General features: G+C 40.6%; 2 protein-coding genes across 5 annotated transcripts in view; both read left to right on the top strand.

The window, feature by feature from the left end:
* The window catches only part of SPON2 (spondin 2), a 138,884-nt gene extending 136,867 nt beyond the window's left edge, over positions 1-2,017 (top strand). For all 4 annotated transcript variants that reach the window (XM_074991690.1, XM_074991694.1, XM_074991691.1 and 1 more), the window contains one exon: positions 1,152-2,017. In XM_074991690.1, the coding sequence (XP_074847791.1) occupies positions 1,152-1,330 (179 nt within the window). In that variant the 3' untranslated portion in view covers positions 1,331-2,017. The remainder of the gene's footprint in view (positions 1-1,151) is intronic.
* Positions 2,018-9,363: 7,346 nt separating this feature from the next.
* Positions 9,364-16,756, top strand: LOC142011951 (transmembrane emp24 domain-containing protein 11-like). The gene is made up of 5 exons (XM_074991689.1): positions 9,364-9,493; positions 11,056-11,156; positions 11,990-12,115; positions 13,580-13,726; positions 16,236-16,756. Exons 1-5 carry the CDS (start codon positions 9,364-9,366, stop codon positions 16,383-16,385), a joined length of 654 nt encoding a protein of 217 aa, XP_074847790.1. The 3' UTR covers positions 16,386-16,756.
* The last annotated feature ends 1,548 nt before the right edge of the window (positions 16,757-18,304 follow it).

The raw sequence follows: 18,304 nt of genomic DNA, 5'->3' as shown, positions 1-18,304 counted from the left end.
AATTATTTTGCCACACTACACACAGAGTTATTCTAAGCTTACTACACAAGTCCATTTCTCTACTCCATTAAAAATGTTCATAATTCAAGAGAGATTACAAAATAAGAGCTATACGTACTCAGAGCAATTCATTCTAAGTAAAGTATTTGCTGGAAATGTCTAATCAGAGCTCCCCACTTTGTGTATATACCAGCAATGTAATCCATATAAAAAACTTACTTCATGGGCATAAGAAAATATTTAATTACCAAAGATCAAACCCTGTTTCCCATCCATTCAAAGTGCATGGAGGTGTGTGACTACAGACATATTTCTTCCTAGCCATTGCAAGAGAGAATTTCTATATATTTTCTTTTGTAACTTACATTTCTGTTATATATATTATTTTACAGAATTTCTGACCTATTTGGTTGTAGTGAATGTAAAGTACATTTTAGTATTAAAAAGCTTTTAGTTATATACCATAGTATATTTTATAGGCAAAGGCAAGACTTTGTGTTTAAAAGATGCTTTATCTTTTCTTACCAAAACTAACTGTGATTTAGCCTTAATAGGAATTAGCATTATCCATATTCACAAGACAGAATAGAACAGAAGGTAAATGGAAAATGAATAGGAACTATACATACAAAGAAGTGCCAGAGTATATAAATAAACATTATAAACATCTTAAGACTGGTATTATCCAGGAAGCCATGCAAGGGCAAATGAGTTATTCGATGTAAGAGGACTGTACAATTCCATTTTCAGAGGATGCTCATTTTAAAACAGTTTCCATGAAAGGACTATTTTAAATTCTCAAATTTTAATCTGTGAACAATGGAGTACCTCAGACATCCTATATATTATAGTAAAAAAACAGTCTACCTTTCCAAGAGCTGAAAACAGATTATTTTATTTACAAGATATAGTATGGCTTTTATAAAAGGATTTAAAAATTCAGATCATGTTAATTCTGCATATTTAATTAGATCTTTTCAATATAATCAGTAATATTATATTATGAGAGTAAATTCTTCATGTAACAAAAATAAACAATCAGCACCATATTTGTATAAGTAAGAAGAATTTGATGATAGATTTCTAAGTTTTGCCAACTGTGTATTTGCTATAAAGACTTTCTACCAAATCGCTTCTTATGCATTTTACAGAAACACCACTTGACTGTGAGATTTCACTGTGGTCTTCCTGGGGTCTTTGCAGAGGTACTTGTGGAAAGATAGGGACCAAAACCAGAACTCGTTATGTACGCCTTCAGCCTGCCAATAATGGAACTCCTTGTCCAAACCTGGATGAAGAAACAGAATGTGAACCAGAAAATTGTGTTTGAAATCTCCTTTTCAGTGGAATACAGAATAGACAATAAATAAAGATAATTTAAATGAAGGTTAGATGTAATCTATACTCCATGTCAGTCTCTCTTCCTTATACTCCAGGTATGCAGTAATGTTTTACTGAAACATTTAATTACACTGAGTGCTGATTCTGTCTTTTGATTCAAGCATTTTGTGTTAAATTACTTAATTTTAGTCCAACAGTTCTTCATTATTTATAGGGACAACAAAACAAAAGCCCACTGAATTGTCCTTTCAAAAACATTATTTGAGTTCTTGCAGTACCATCTAGTGGCAGAAAAAAGAATTGATTTTACTGTGCAGTTCATTTATGTCAACAAATCTTTTTTTAATTCAGTCTAGATTACCACATACGTCTTAAATATTAGAAACTGTAGATTTAAAATTGTTTATTTATACCTATAAAGTTAATGACTGTATTGCTGTAAATTATGGTTTATTGTAATTTATTGGCATTTATGTTGACTTCTTTTAATCATGTTTAATTTTGTACGTGTCTTTTGAAAGCACATGTAAATCAGAGTGACCAGTGACTAGGCTTGTCTTGAATCTGATGCAAGTATTCCTCCACTAGTAAGCTGACTGGGAAATAACTGGTGAAGAATTGTAAAGTCTGTTCTGATGAATATAAATTACACCATTTTCTACATTTATGAAATAAATGTGTCTGTGTTTCATTGAATACATAGGTGGGTTTGAATTATTTGTTTATGTAAAAATCACAAATTTTGGAGGCATAAATGAAGTATCATAGATTTGTTTTTAAATAACTCAAAACAGATGTATGGATTTCACAAAGCATAATATATTGAAAACTATTGCAGAGTGCTAATTTCTTGGGGGTAGAAAGATAGTACGTGGGTTATGGAGCATTTTTAGAACATAGGAAGGCATTTTTGAAATATAAGAGTTCAATTGAAAAAATTTAGCTAGTTGGGTGTTTATAGAAAAACCATTAGCGTGCATGCAGAGGGACATGGCACCCTGCATTTTCTTTTGGTACAGGAACACAAAAAAGTTCTGTCACTTTTTTAAATAGGACTCACATGCAGCTCCTGATAAATCCTGAAGAAATTACAACTTTTATCAACATAGTACACACTGCTCCTCCGCACTCTGAATGAACAATTAAAACAAACTCTGGACTGTGCTTCATTACATCTAAATATTTTTTAAAAAACGTATATTTAGTCATTTCTGGGTGCCTTGCGTTCTTCAAACTATCACTCTCTAAGTTCCTTGTTCCACTTGTTTATAACATTTATTTTTCTCTGTGTTCCTCCTGTCTCCACATTCTTACAAGTTTATTAGCTCTCAAATATCCTTATTTTGGGGGAGAAAAGGAACTTTTTTCAGCTTTCTCCACATTGGCTATGTCTACACTAGACTGAGCTGTTGACAGAATTTACTGTCAGAAGATATATTCTGACAAAACCTCTGTTGATAGATCACATCCCCTCAGCAAAGTGGATCTCTCTGTCAACGGAGAGTGGCCAAACCGCTCAGCTGCTTTCTCAACAGGACGGACCCCAGAGCACCATTACACAGGGTTGCATGGCCAGAAAGCTCTTCCGGGAGGCTCAGCCAGGAGAACCCTTAAAGGGGCGCCTCCAACCACCCACATTCCTTGCTCATGTTAGCTGCGTCTACACGTGCACGCTACTTCGAAGTAGCAGCACCAACTTCGAAATAGCGCCCGTCGCGTCTACATGCGTCGGGTGCTATTTTGAAGTTAACTTCGACGTTAGGCGGCGAGACGTCGAAGTCGCTAACCTCATGAGGAGATAGGAATAGCGCCCTACTTCGACGTTCAACGTCGAAGTAGGGACCGTGTAGACGATCCGCGTCCCGCAACGTCGAAATTGCTGGGTCCTCCATGGCGGCCATCAGCTGCGGAGTTGAGAGATGCTCTCTCTCCAGCCCCTGCGGGGCTCTATGGTCACCGTGGGCAGCAGCCCTTAGCCCAGGGCTTCTGGCTGCTTCTGCGGCAGCTGGGGATCTATGCTGCAGGCACAGGGTCTGCAACCAGTTGTCAGCTCTGTGTATCTTGTGTTGTTTAGTGCAACTGTGTCTGGGAGGGGCCCTTTAAGGGAGCGGCTGGCTGTTGAGTCCGCCCTGTGACCCTGTCTGCAGCTGTGCCTGGCATCCCTATTTCGATGTGTGCTACTTTGACGTGTAGACGTTCCCTCGCTGCGCCTATTTCGATGTTGGGCTGAGCAACGTCGAAGTTGAACATCGACGTTGCCGGCCCTGGAGGACGTGTAGACGTTATTCATCGAAATAGACTATTTTGATGTTGGCTGCACGTGTAGACGTAGCCGTTGAGGCTTTCCCGCCTCATCAAGGGACAGAATACCTAGAGCAGGGCTCACATGCCTGCTGAAAGAGTTTGCTCTGTCTAGATAGCCATGGTGCTTGCACTGGATTCACACCCAGATACTTAAATTACTGCTCACCCAGATCGCAGCTGTCCTTCACCTCCTCCGGCGGGGGTGGGGGGGCGGGACGCGTACCACCAGTATCAAGGAGCACACCCTAGGTAGTCCAGGGCATCACCCAAACCCACTCCCCTGGGTGATCAAGCAGGTCTAGAGGCCCAGCACCAGTTCAGACAGGTAGGACTGGCTGGTCATGGGGCAGTGGGGCGACCAGCAGTGGCTCCAGAATTTTAGAATGAGAAAGGAGACCTTTCTGGAGCGCTGCACCTGGCTTGCCCCCACCCTCTGCAGATAGGACAACAAGATGCAGCCCACCCTCCCCCTGGAGAAACAGGTTGCCATCACCCTATGGGAGCTCGCCACCCCAGACAGCTACCGCTCTGTTGGGAGCCAGTTCGGTGTGGGGAAGTCCACCATCGAGGCCATCCTCACGCAGGTAAGGCACTCTTGGGACATAGGCCTTGCATGGCAGGAGGGGAGATCCCACCCAAGGGTGACTCTTGGGAAGTAGGGCAGGGGTGTGAGTGATAGCGTGTGGAAGGGAACCCCATCCCCAGGGAACCATTCCATCCCGCCCTCACACAGCCCCACTGCTGCAGGGGGTGGCCTCTTGGGGGGGAGGTCACCCGGAGAACTTGGGGGAGAGGGGATGGGAGGGGGCAGGGGAACCTGTCAGGGCCCAGGCCTGCCTCTCTCCCTCTGGCTGCGTCTACACTATGTGCTAAAATCAACTTTATTAAAATTTATTTTTAAAGCTGGGTTTTATGAATTCAATTTTGAGCATCCTCACCTTCCCACACACTCCTAACATGAGAAGCCTGGCACAGCCCCCATTTGCCAGGCTCACCAAGGTGGGCTATGCATACAGGAGGCTTGGCAGGAGCTATTCTTCCAGGGACCCCAATACCCCTCCTCTCTCCGAGGCACTCCCTGTCGGTGTTTCAGGCCCGTTGCTCCACCCTGGCCCCACCCTGGACCCTCCCTTTGCCAAAGCCAATGTGATAGTTATAAACATTAGGGAGAGGATAGCAAGAAACTTGTAATATTTTCCAGAAGATTTCATGATGACAGCTGTAACTTATAACAGCATGAAATATATAATAAGGACCAGATTTTTAAAGTACTCATCAACCACAAATTGGAGCTGGCTTTTCAAAATTACTCAACCAATGCTTCCATTGTGACATTTATGTAGCCCCTTTGGCAGTTAGGCTACGTCTACACGTGCACACTACATCGAAATAGCTTATTTAGATGTAGCGACATTGAAATAAGCTATTTCGATTAATAACGTCTACACGTCCTCCAGGGCTGGCAACATCGACGTTCAACTTCGACGCTGGGCAGCACCACATCGAAATAGGCGCTGCGAGGGAACTTCTACACATCAAAGTAGCACACATCGAAATAAGGGTGCCAGGAACAGCTGCAGACAGGGTCACAGGGCGGCCTCAACAGCAAGCCACTCCCTTAAAGGGCCCCTCCCAGACACAGTTGCACTAAACAACACAAGATCCACAGAGCCGACAACTGGTTGCAGACCCTGTGCATGCAGCATGGATCCCCAGCTGCCGCAGCAGCAGCCAGAAGCCCTGGGCTAAGGGCTGCTGCACACGGTGACCATAGAGCCCCGCAGGGGCTGGAGAGAGAGCGTCTCTCAACCCCTCAGCTGATGGCCGCCATGGCGGACCCTGCTATTTCGATGTTGCGGGACGCGGATCGGCTACACGTGCCCTACTTCGATGTTCAACTTCGAAGTAGGGCGCTATTCCCATCCCCTCCTGGGGTTAGCGACTTCGACGTCTCACCGCCTAACGTCGATTTCAACTTCGAAATAGCGCCCAACACGTATAGCCAGGACGGGTGCTATTTCGAAGTTGGCGCCGCTACTTCGAAGTAGCGTGCACGTGTAGAAGCGGCCTTAGAGAGCATGGTCACTCTAAAACCTTGTTCTGAGGCACAGGAAGTGCTGATTATTCCAGGAAAACAAAGTGCTGGTTGTCCCAGGGGTACAGAGAGGGGAGAGAATATTTTGCTGTATCTCTAGAGGGAAGCGATACAACAAGTGGGCCCTCACTGTGAAACAGCCAGGCCTGAGCCCAAAGCCTAAGTGGGACAAAGCAACCAGTGATGCTCCAGGATAGGAGCCGGGAGGAATTACTTGAGAAAGACAAACCAGAACAAGAGCCATTGTCACTGTTGTATGGAACCATTGGTACTGGGTCATGTGACCGTGCATTGGGCATAAGGAGGGAGGGTGTAATTAGCTAAGGGAGGAGGTACTCATTCTGTGTGAGTTTGTAGGGTGGCAGAAGAGGGATTGGAAGGGTTTTGTTGTTGAAAGGTTACCGGCGGTGCAGACAAACAGGCATATCCAGGACTCACTTCCATACTGGAACTTGACTCTGCTCAGGATTTTTGAGTGCAGACATATTAGTTGGTGCCTGTCCTTTTGTATTATGGTACCACTTGACCTGTTACAGCCTTCTGTTTTATTGTTCCCCTTATCTTCCCCCTTGTTGTTTTGCTCCACTCAACCTTCTGCAAACAAATATTTACCTTTCCATATTTATTATACAAGTCTGATGTTTGTGTTTACTCCAATGGGTGTGGAAGTGGTGCCTCTGGAGTGGGAAGGAATTGCACTGATCCATTCCTGTATGTGCCTTTTCTTGGCTGGAGCTGTCTACAGAATAGCCTCAGTCTTGGCCATGAGGGCACTAATGTTACATTTATAACCAGGTTTCCTAGAATGCAGATGATCACTTCTTTGTATCTTAAATCTGTGTGCTCACGGTGTTAGTTTTCACATGTATGCTGTTTATGTCTCCAGATTAGGATGAAGGATAGTCCCTTGAGACAGGAGATGGGAATCCTGAGGTAAGTGCCTGGATTTCCCTATTAACAACTGAAGCAGCTATTGTGACGTCAACGGCAGAGATACTGCCTGTCTCCCAGCATTTCTGAGTCACCTTGTGGAAGAGCTGGACTGTGGAAACTGTAAAGGAGCAGGAACAGCATGTGAACTGTGGGCTTGGGGATACTAGCCATTGGTCTGGCCAGCCTCTTTTGCTTAAGCCCCTGCATTCCCAGTGGAGCCCAAAGGCCCTCCCTTTCCTGGTTGCTGGCCCCCTTGGGCTAATGCAAACATACCAGTCCTGCTCTCCATTCCCTACATGTTTTCTCATAGACTATGACATCACATGCAATATCTCAGACTTTATCTGCAAGACATTCAATGGTCTGGAGACAGGGTAACTAAAAGCTCTGGGATGAGGATATGGCCAACAATTTCACTTTTCTGGCACATTGGTAAGTGTTTTATGAGGGCAAAGACAAAGGAACCAGCTCCCATAGGAACTGAGGGCTGTCACAAGCCTCACCACCTTCCACTTTGAATGCATGGCATTTTTTACCTTACCGTCTCAAACATAAAACCATAAATACACCAAAGAGAGAGAGAGAGAGAGAGAGAGTGTGTGTGTGTGTGTGTGTGTGTGTGTGTGTGTGTGTGAGAGAGAGAGAGAGGATTCCAAAACAAAATATTTGAATGCACAATCGTCTGCTTTGGAAGAAGGGTAAACCAACCACTGAAAGAGGTTCTCATACCATGATGATGAATATCATACAAGAATCTGAATAGAATAAATGCCCTTGGTGCAGGAATCTATTCTTTTCTCATTAAATGAAGACATGACAAAAAGAGAGGATTCTGGAGTGTCTAAATGTGGGAATAACTCACTAAATCATTGCTCATCCAATATACAGTGAATCCGATGGAAATATTTCCATTTATTCCAGTTGGCTTTCAATTAGGGCCTAAGATAGCTTTCCTCAAGATATGACCATGGCAGCTAGTGAACTGCCTATTCATACTGGGGAAGCAAAAGGCTGAGTTGATCCCTGAGGTGGCTGATGCCCCTGATTAGCACAGAGATGGGAAAAGAGGACTGCCAAAAATGTTTGATTTTTTCTGGGCTGAGAGAGGCCTCAGAGAAAGGAAAGCGGCAATATGCTGCAAAATGCTTCCTTTCCATGGACTGGACTATTTTTCTTGAATGATTCTGAGCCATAGAAAAGACCTTTCCTTGAAAAAGACATTTTGGTCACTATGAATTAGTGCATACACAACAGAGAGCCCGTTTGACAGATGAACAAAGAAATAAGAATGCAGAAAAGTTTGAGAAGTTGCCAGGCAACTCTATAGACAGAAATTATGCCAGAAAGTGCCGTGATTCTAAAACTGGAAACAGAAAACAATTCATTTTAATCTTTTTTCCCCCTCTTGCTTGTTGAACTTAGGAGCAAGAGAGAAATTTAGTTTATGTATATTCCTTACCCCCAACAATTTTGATTTCTCATAAGGACAACTTCCTTTGATAAGGGCATTCCCCTACTGAGTAATCCTACTCATCTTATTGATAGGACCCTACCAAATCCATGGTCCATTTTGGTCAATTTCACGGACATAGGATTTTAAAAATAGTAAATTTCATTATTTCAGCTCATTAAATCTGAAATGTCATAGTGGTGTAATTATAAGGGTCTTGCCCCAAAAAGGATGTTGTGGGGAGAGGGTATCACAAGGTTATTGTGGAGGGTGTGGGTTGCAGTACTGCTACCCTCACTTCTGCACTACTTCTGGTGGCTGTGCTGCCTTCAAAGCTGAGCAGCTGGAAAGTGATGGCTGCTGGCTGGGATCTCAGCTCTAAAGGCCGAGGTTCCTCCAGGAGCAATGTAGAAGTATAGGTGTCACTGACGATATTGCTAGTCTTACTTCCATGCATTTGCCTGAAGAGCTGGACCCTCAGTCTGCAGCTGCTGCTGTCTGGCCAACCAGCTCTGAAGGCCAGCGCAGAAATAAGGGTGGTAATACTGTGACCATTCCCTAAAATAACCTTAGGACATTCCTGTTAACTCCCTTTTGGGTCAGGATCCCCAGTTTGATAAAAGCTGGTCTCTGCCATGAAAATATGTATTGTATAGGGTAAAAACACACATTTGAACAGGTTTCATGGGCCAAACCAAATTTCACAGTCTGTGATGCATTTCTCATTGCTGTGAATTTGGTAGGGCTCACTTACTGATTATGAAAGCAGCTGGGCTGGATTTTATTTTAAATATATACACAGAGAACACTCAGCCGACCTGCTGGACTGAAAACCTCGCAGTAGCTGTCAAAGCTGAAAAACTCAGTAAAAACACATGGCTCAGAAATAGATGACATATTGCATTTTCCATATGTTGCACTTTCAGTACTAATGCAATTCATATATTTTTGTGTGTGAATGAGCACCCCGCCACAAGCAAAACCTCAAAACGTCAGTTACACAATAAAAATTTGCTTCTTTTATGCTAAGAAATACCTCACAAATTATCTTTTTCTTATCACATTCTGTGGAATGTGCACATATATAAATAACCGAAGTAACTACCAGATGTCTTTTCACACATTTTTTTTCCAAAAAAAACCCCACACTGATAAGAAACAAACAAGGAGCAAACTCAGAGCTGTGCTCATTTCTAACTAATCATTTTGAAAAGGAGAACAATAAGGACACATCCAAATCATGAAGAGCCATTTCATAGGAATTCTTTTGAGTTTCTGGATTGCTCTTTCACCTGCTTTGTATTTTCATTCAGGGGAACGAGAGGAGAAATGCATAATACAAGACATTCCCAGTGACACCTTGATTATTGGTAAGTTGATGTAGTTATATGATGTTCAATGTGTTTAATATTTAAAATGTTAATCTATGAAGTTATAATACTGACAGTCTGACTCATAATGCCAGATCCTTGTGACTGGCCCTGATTAGGTGAATGAGAGATGATGATGATGAGGTGGGCACAAAAAATATTTTTCTTTTTTTTTTTTTTTAAACTTCCAAAGCAAGGGCCAATCACAATATGGCAATACACTATTGCCTCTGCTGCATACTAGCCATGACAGTGCTATACTGTAATTGTTTCATGTACTGCATACTGGTAATAACATGAGAGGACTCCATGTTTCTGAATCTAAACTGTCTCTTTATTAAGAGAAGTAGTTTCAGAATTGTTGAAACAGCAGCCAGCATTCAAGACAGGTACACACAGAACGGCTTCCTGAAATCTCCAAACTCTTCGGTGCTACCTCCTGTGCTCACCCCTCCAAGTTGTGCAGGTTGCTGCAGGAATACTGACCAGAAGAGCTGGTTGAGCTCAGATAGAAAGCACAAAAGGCACCTGGCGCTGTTGGATATGCCACTGCAGTAAAAACCGAAGGAGGAATTCTGGTCCAACCATTATTCATAAGGCTTCTTACAGCATTGTTTTGCCACTCTCCCCACCAGTGTGAGATTGGCATTTTCTGTTTATTAGTGGTCAGGACCACATTCAAGACCTGCTATAAAAAGGACCATGCCACTAGGCTTTTTATACTAAGTGCATTCAAACCTTCCCAGATAGTGAGGAAGCACAAAGCCCTTCTCTGAAAAGAAGTATGCAAGCTGCCAAGGCACCATCAATAACTTGTTGTTCACAAGTGCTGGGGACTACATGGAAGACAATCATTCGAAAATAATGTGAATAATGAATAGAACTGGGCTTGTTAATTTAGAAAAGAGAAGATTTAGAGAGGACATGATTGTGCATTTTAAGTATCTAAAAGATGGTTACAAAGAAGATGGAGAAAAACTGTTCTCCTTGGCCCCTGAGAATAGGACAAGGAGCAAATGGGCTTAAACTGCAGAAAGGGACATTTAGGCTGGACATTGGGAAAAACTTGGTAACTGTGACGATGGTTAAAAACTGGAATAAATTGCCTAGGGAGGTTGTGGAATCTCCATCACTGGAGATATTTAAGAGCAGGTTAGATAGACACCTGTCACGGATGGTCTAGATGGTGCTTGGTCTTGCCACGAGGACAGGAGACTGGAATTGATGACCTCTCAAAGTCCCTTCCAGTTCTAGTGTTCTATGATTCTGTAATACCTGAACTTCTGGGACTATTCACTGTGTGCTAAGCAGGCCGGAGCATGCAAGGCAATGCTAATAAATAGTCATTTGGCTGTCACTGGTTTGTAGCATTACTCACACCATTGTGGTGCAAAATACCACAATCTAATTATATTTGAACTGAAAAAATAAGGTAATTCTATTAAATTTGTAAGTTATCTTGTAGTTAATTTTGTTTTATAATAATGATGCTAAATGAAAAAGTAAGTGATATGAAATATATTAATTCATTGTAATAAACAGATTGGTATCTGTCTTCTCAGGGAGTTACAAGGTACAGCAATGGGATATACACGAACAAGAGTTTCTTGAATCTGCTCCTGGACTGGGAATGTTTGTGACCATTACAACTCCTACTAAGGAGGTAAAACTTACTATTGAGATTTCTGGAGGCATTTATACTGATTCTTGGAACTGGAAGGTTAAGAAATAGGTGCCTAAAATTAGGTCCCTTGAGCAATATTTAAGCAGCTAAGTGATCCAATTTTCAAAAATGCAAAGAACATGTTGGTTGTCATTAACGCCAATAAGAGAAGAAAGATACTCAGTATTCTGAAATTCAAACCATTCATTCATGTATCTATTGGCTTAGCACCTTGATTTTACTGATCATTTTTAAACTCATGGTAATTCTGTTTGCATTGATACCATATTTGTAAAAGTTTGCCATCAAAGAATATTTAAAATACAGTTGAAAAACACAATATTTTACATACAAATAAAGTTATTTTGTATTACTGAAGTGACATAGTACAGTCAGTAACTTGGTATGGGAAAAACTAGGAGATGATAAAATAAACCAAAAATATTAGATTTGCTATCAGGATGCATATATCAGCAATCCACAGCAACTTTCTTCCTTGACACTGGGTGTTCAACACTTTTGAAAATAAGGATGCTTATTTAAGAGCTGAAGTAAAGATTTAGGAACTATACTTTAACATTTATTTTTGAAATTTTTTATTTTAACATCTCTTGACAAGTTTTTAATCTTCAGAGTAGAACACATTTTCTAGTTTTTATTCCCTAAATAAAATGTAACACTTTGATTAGTTGTATTTATATTAATACTATAACTACAATATAATTTATATTAAGTTTAAAATGTTAAACATATATTTGAGGTGTGGTACACAACATTTTCATATTAATATTGATAATTCATAAATAAAAATACATTTAACACCTACCTTGCAGCTTTTGTTGTCAAAATTGTATGGTGCACAAGGAAGATTCTCTTTTACATCACACTTACCTGGGGAGCATAATATCTGTTTGCAGTCTAACTCCACAAAGCTTGTTTCATTTGGAGGAAGTAAACTGGTAAGATTATTTTTTAATGACATCTGTCCTATCTAAACTACAGGCTCTAGAAGACGAATGGACATAGAGTATAGAGCTCTAGGAGAATAATTACGAACAAGGGTAACAGTATTATGAAAGCCTCACAATGTATCCATATGTTCAATGTTAATTTTTGATCTTGCAAAGCAATTCCACATAGGTGGATCCTTGTACCTGCTGAATTCAATGAGGTCGACAGCAGTTTTGATGACAGAGCATGTGTCCAGACTGCAGATCTATTGGAAGAGATCTGCCAGTTGGGAGCGTTCTGTCAACATTCCTGTACATCTTGTTCCATGAGGAAGAAAGGCTGTCTTGTCAGAGGGGCTTTTTTCCGACATTCGTCCCCATGTGGACTGGCAAAATGTTGGAAAAACCTCTCCCAACAGAACTGTCAACAAAAGATATGCAAATACACTGTGCAATTTGGATATCTTTTGCTGACTGTTTTCAGCAGTCTAGACATAGCCATACAGACCAACCTGTGTTATTTTGTCTGTGCTCAAGGCTTTAAAGCCAGAAGAATCTTGCTTCCATTTACTGTCTCAGTGAGTGATTGCAGATGACTTGTGATATTTCCTAGTGACTGAAAAAGGTGAAGTTTGTGTTCAGAGATGAAACAGACTTTCCTTGCATGACCCAGGAGTGAGAGCATAGTCTAATACAGTGCAAATTAATTCATGTGTGTACAGCACCTTGATTATGTAAAACTTCAAAGTGCCAATTAACAGAAGGAGCTACCTATTTGATACAAAATGTTATAAGATGAAAGCTTGATTAACAAAAGTCCTGGTGCAAAAGATTATTTATCTGAAAGCTATTATATTTCTGTCACTGCAGTGCCTTTGAGAAATGCTTCTACATACTTTAAAGAGTTAAAATCTATGGGAGAGAGCCACAAGTGAATTACATATTTATCATTCTTTAGATCATTATAAACTAAGCTAAACTTTCAAAATTACTTGAGGAAATTACCTTTAGAAGCATATTTAATATCAACAGGAAGTGCTACAGTATGGCAGGTGGAAAATTTAGCAGTTTTTGATACCTCCGTCACTGCTTTTGCTTCAGTTATATAATCTGACTAAGTGGGAAGAGTATTGAAAAAGGATTGATAATGGCATCAACTTTTAATTGGAGTAGGTAGCTCTAAGAATACTAATTTTTTGACTTTTGTTGGACGCTATAATAAATATTTCATGCTGGTTGAGTCAATAGTATTAATATACAACACAGCATTAATAACAAAGTATGCCAATGTGTATAATTAGAGATTAAAAATTGAAATATATTAATTTTAAATATATTATCTCTTTACTAAGGGCATCTATACATAAGTTAAATACCTTTGTTACTTATGACTCAATTTGTTTCTAAAGACTTCTTTTTTAAAAACCCCATACCACAAATCCATGAGAGTAATAATTGTTATTATGTTCACAGCGTATCCACTTGGACATTAGAATTGGAGAGCATTTTCTTGATGAAGCTATTGCTCAAGCCAAGGACAAAGTAAATGAGGTTAACTTTAGACTCGGACATCTAATTGAGCAAATTCATCACATAGCCAAAGAACAAAACTATCACAGAGTACGTTTGGTGTGGAATAGAAATATGAAAGGATAATGCCTGAAAATGTTATGATGTGGAAGAAAAAATTTTTACAATATTTTTACAATATTTAGTGGTAGTATTATTTAGTATTATTTTAATTAAATGTTAAGAAGTACTATTAATATTTAAATGCAGTGGCCAACAGTATGTAAGATACTAATTAAAATTGAACAATATGTATTAATTAAGGTTTGTAGAACACTTTGAAGCAGTAACAAAATATAATATATACACTAATTAGTTATTAAATAATCTTTACATAATCATTAGATTTACTCTGTAGTATTTTCCACTAATTAAATCATCAGTAAGTTTTAGTTTTGCAGGTTACAACTGTTATAATTAAAGTTGTAATTGCATCAAATTTTCATTTAAATTCTATTTTCACCTTCCTCATAACTGTGATAAATTATTATTTTGGTCTGAGAGTCTTAATACTTAATCTCAGTTTAAAGGTGAATTTGTTTCCGAAGGAATGAATAAAATCCTGCTATCTGCAACAGCAATTTGTAAACACTCTTTGATTAACAGACTTCAAGAATGGTCATTTCAGTTTCATCCTTTTCATAAAGGAATAGGGCCCCTCATTATTTCCACAAAGTCAGGGTTAGATTATACCATTTAACTATGGTCTTTCTGACTGGTGCCTTGCAAAGGAGAAAGCAGCTGTTCTCCCCTGTCCATGCCTGAGCCATGATTCCAACAGTCCTTCTATGGATGCACAGGATGGAATGGGAGGACACTTAAAAGATTTAGCTGTTAATAAATAAATAAATGTGAGCTGCAATGTTACAAGAAGCTTTTTGAGCATGGAGAGCAGTAATTTTTGCTAATAATAGGAATTACATTGCTGCCTAGTGCTCAGCAGCATAAGTTCCAATTCTGTAAACACAGACATGAGTGATTTTTGCACACATGGACGATTTGTAGGATCAATATCTATGAAGAGTATTTTAAACACAAATTTTCTTTGAACAGAGATTGCAATGCAAGAATGATTTCTGTGAGCGTTACTATATAGTGTATATTATTGAATATATTATTGAAATCTATATGGCTGTGCTGGCTATAAGCTCATTCAGTCTAATAGCACTGCAGTTTTGCAGTTTGTTTCAAATTTTTCTATCTAGCACAATTCTCTCTACAATAGAAGAGAAAAGTAATTAAGGAAGCCCTGTGAGACTTTCTGAGCTTGATCCTGCACTGCACAAGTGCAGAGTAGTGCATCTCCATATATAAGGTAAATAAGAAATGTCTGTTACAATGGAAAAGAGAACTCAGTCCTACAGTCATAAGAGTGAAGGTGTATGCAAGTTATTTCAGTCTGGTAGCCCAGAATATGACCCAATATCTTCAAAGCAGTGGATCTTTGTCACTGTTTTCAAGAGGAGCTGGAGCAGGTCCCAGATAAGGAAATTTGGAGTGTAGGATCAGGACACAGTGTTTAACATTATGAATGTGCTTTAGTTTTGCTCACTTCAATAGGATGTATGCATGTGCTTAAAAGACTATCCCTTACACTCAGTCCAACCTGTGAGCATATGAAATCGCTGCTCACACCTTCCCCTGCAACACAAAAGCCTGCATTAAATAACCTGCTGTTCAGTGCTCAGATTGTGATTTTTCAGTCCTTGAAATCTTACGGATAAGGAGTTCAAACTCTTATTTTCATCAAATTGATAACACTCTCATCCCTTGTTTAACAAGTACTTTCCTTACGAGTACTCGCTAAAATGAGGAACACACATGCTTACCTTTGTTTAATACGTGACTGAACTTCCACCACTTATATGAGCCAGCTGTGGGGTCTCTGGTTGCAGGGTGACGAGATCTGCAGCCCCAGCCTGGCCCACTCCCAACACTCTCCCTGTGGCAACTCCCCATACCCCACCGCCCCCGCCCAGCCTGGTCCCAACACTCCCACATCCTGGAGCTCCCCACATACCCCCCCCCAGCCCAGCCCACTCCCAACACCTACCCCAGCCCAGTCCCTGAACCTCCTGGCCCACCGCACCCCCCTCAGGTACCACTCCTGCAGCCTGGAGGAACAAGCCGCCACCTCCTCCACCGGAGCCGCCATCAGGTTTTAATCCTCCCTCCCGCCCATGGCCCCAAACTGCCCCCCCAGCCTTTAATCCTCTGCAACCCACCCCCAACCCAAGGTTCACTTACCCTTTCAAAAGCAGTGCCACATGCTGCCACTCCTTCCCCAAGTTAGGAGAACTAGGAACCAAAGACGTTTACATGTATTTTAATGGTAATTTAATGTCACTCTGAGTTTTTGCCTACAAGCAGAAAGTTGGGAACCAATTGTGCTTGTGTAGCGAGGGATGAGTGTACTGAAGAAGAGAACACTATAGTGTTTATACTTTCTTTCCTATATGTGGTCATGATACCAGGTGTCTTGGTACCAGGTGTCAGGATTAAGTACTGCACTTACATTAAAAAAAAATAGATAATTATGCCTCTTCACTCTTCTCAACAGGAACGGGAGGAGTACTTTCGACTGACAAGTGAAGAAACCAACAGCAATATCCTGTGGTGGGCTCTTGTCCAAACATTAATTCTTATCTTAGTTGGAGTCTGGCAACTCAAATGTCTTAAAGATTTCTTTATTGCTAAAAAGCTTGTTTAAGACTGATGGAAGAGAATACACTTCTAAATTATCCAGCATATAAAGTATAATATCTACATTAATAAAACAAACTACAAAAACATGCACTATTTCTGATGTCTTATCATTTACATAAAAGGTGAAATTAAACTATTTTTCATGCAGCTGGATATAGTAATATCTTCTGGTAAGAAAAATACTACAAGAAAACATGAAATACATGAATTAAATGTGTGGAGGAGGAGGAAAATTGACAAGATATTTCTCTCAAGCATCACCCTTACTGCCAAATCTCAATAATTACCATTCCTACCTACTGTTACCCTGTCAGAGTCACACAGTTGGATCTCCCCTGCCATTTCCTTCTGCAGAATCCTAACCATAGTTTCCCCACTTCCCTCTAAAGACTTAGTTTATATCTTAATCTGAACGGCATCATACGTATAAAACCAAAATAGCATACAGTTGCCAGTCATCCTGCCTTTTGGAAGTTTTGAAGACCCACTCCAAATGATCTTGAATAGTTATATAAATTATCACATGCAGAAAGTATCATACACAGTTTGACTGGATTACAGATTTGTTTGCAATCCCAGGATTTGTGACTGTCAAATTCATGTCTAAGATTAGTCATACAGTTTCAATTCTTCATTATGTTTCTTTGTTGGAAAGCTATTTTTATTTTAATTAAGAAGCCACAGATGTTACTTTTGAGTGCTGCTAATATTGGATTTATCAGAAGCTTTTCAGTGTATGACAATCATGTAGAACCCCTGCAATTGGATTAACATATGGATTGAGAAAGTTGCTTCTATAATTTGTTATAGTTTTATTTAACTATAGGTTATGGAGAACTTGAATTAAAAGCAGAAGACAGGTGGTATGCACCTCCTATCAAAGTAATCACCTCACCACTTACTTCACTGGAAACTTATGTTTCCCCTCTATGAAGAAAATAGTTTATAATGACATATAGGCCTTGTATAAAATTTAACATTATATATTTCAAATGGATCTCATCCTGATCAGTTTTCAAGTAATCCTTCTTCTATCAGGCTTTTGTATACATACCCTTGCAGTGCAGACTATGGGAGATATGAACAACAGCATGCAATATGTCTGCCCTCATCTAGACTTTAATAGTGGGAACTAATAGGAACTTGATGCATAATAATTTAACTCCCCCATTGACCTCAATGATTGTAGGTCAGAACTCATTGGTTGGGTCTATACTGGCCCCCTTCGATGAAGGGGGCCTAGTAATCAGCCTGAGTGGAGAATACTCATGAAGCGCTGCAATGAATATGCAGCACCTCATTAGGCTAATTCTCCCCATGGCAACTTCAAAGTTGCAAACTTCGAAGCGCCAGCATGCCGTGTGGCCACAGGCCCTTTGAAGTACCCATGCAACTTCAAAGTGCCCTTGCTCCCAAAAACCCCTCAATTTGATGGATCTCAATTTAACAGACTTTGGAAATAATGGACACTGTCCACCAGCCTCTCCCATCTCAACCCCATTAAATAAATGCCACTGAGTCACCAGAGATGCTGGAGTTGGAGCCTCTGCTGCCGCTGGAGCCAATGGGACTGGAGGAGCTGCCATCAAGGCTGGGGCTATTGGAGTGGCTGGAGGCACAAGAGCAGATGGGGCTGCTGGGGCAGGAGGAGCTGCCAGGGCCACCATAGCAGCTGGAGCTACTGGGGCCAGATAAGCCGTCAGGCTGCCGTAGTGGCTGGTGTTGCTGAGGCTGGTGGTGTGCTCCCTCCTGTGCCTTGCAAAGTGCCCTCAGTCCTGCAGATTTGGATTTAATGGACTTTCGGCTTTAATGGCTATCCCTTCCCCCCATTAGTCCTTTAAATCGAGGGTTTACTGTATTACTATTATCTTAGCTTTGGTGACATTTTTTTCATCCTATTTTAATTTAAGATTTTTTGTTGAG

Source organism: Carettochelys insculpta, chromosome 4, assembly GCF_033958435.1.
Source record: "Carettochelys insculpta isolate YL-2023 chromosome 4, ASM3395843v1, whole genome shotgun sequence".
In the NCBI taxonomy this organism is placed as follows: Eukaryota; Metazoa; Chordata; order Testudines; family Carettochelyidae; genus Carettochelys; species Carettochelys insculpta.
This window is presented reverse-complemented; position numbering and strand designations above follow the sequence as displayed.

Coding starts and splice junctions, on each gene's coding strand:
- LOC142011951 (XM_074991689.1), top strand. CDS start 9,364: ATGAAGAGCCATTTCATAGGAATTCTTTTGAGTTTCTGGATTGCTCTT. Junction 12,116..13,579: donor CATTTGGAGGAAGTAAACTG/GTAAGATTATTT, acceptor TTATGTTCACAG/CGTATCCACTTGGACATTAG. Junction 13,727..16,235: donor AAGAACAAAACTATCACAGA/GTACGTTTGGTG, acceptor TCTTCTCAACAG/GAACGGGAGGAGTACTTTCG.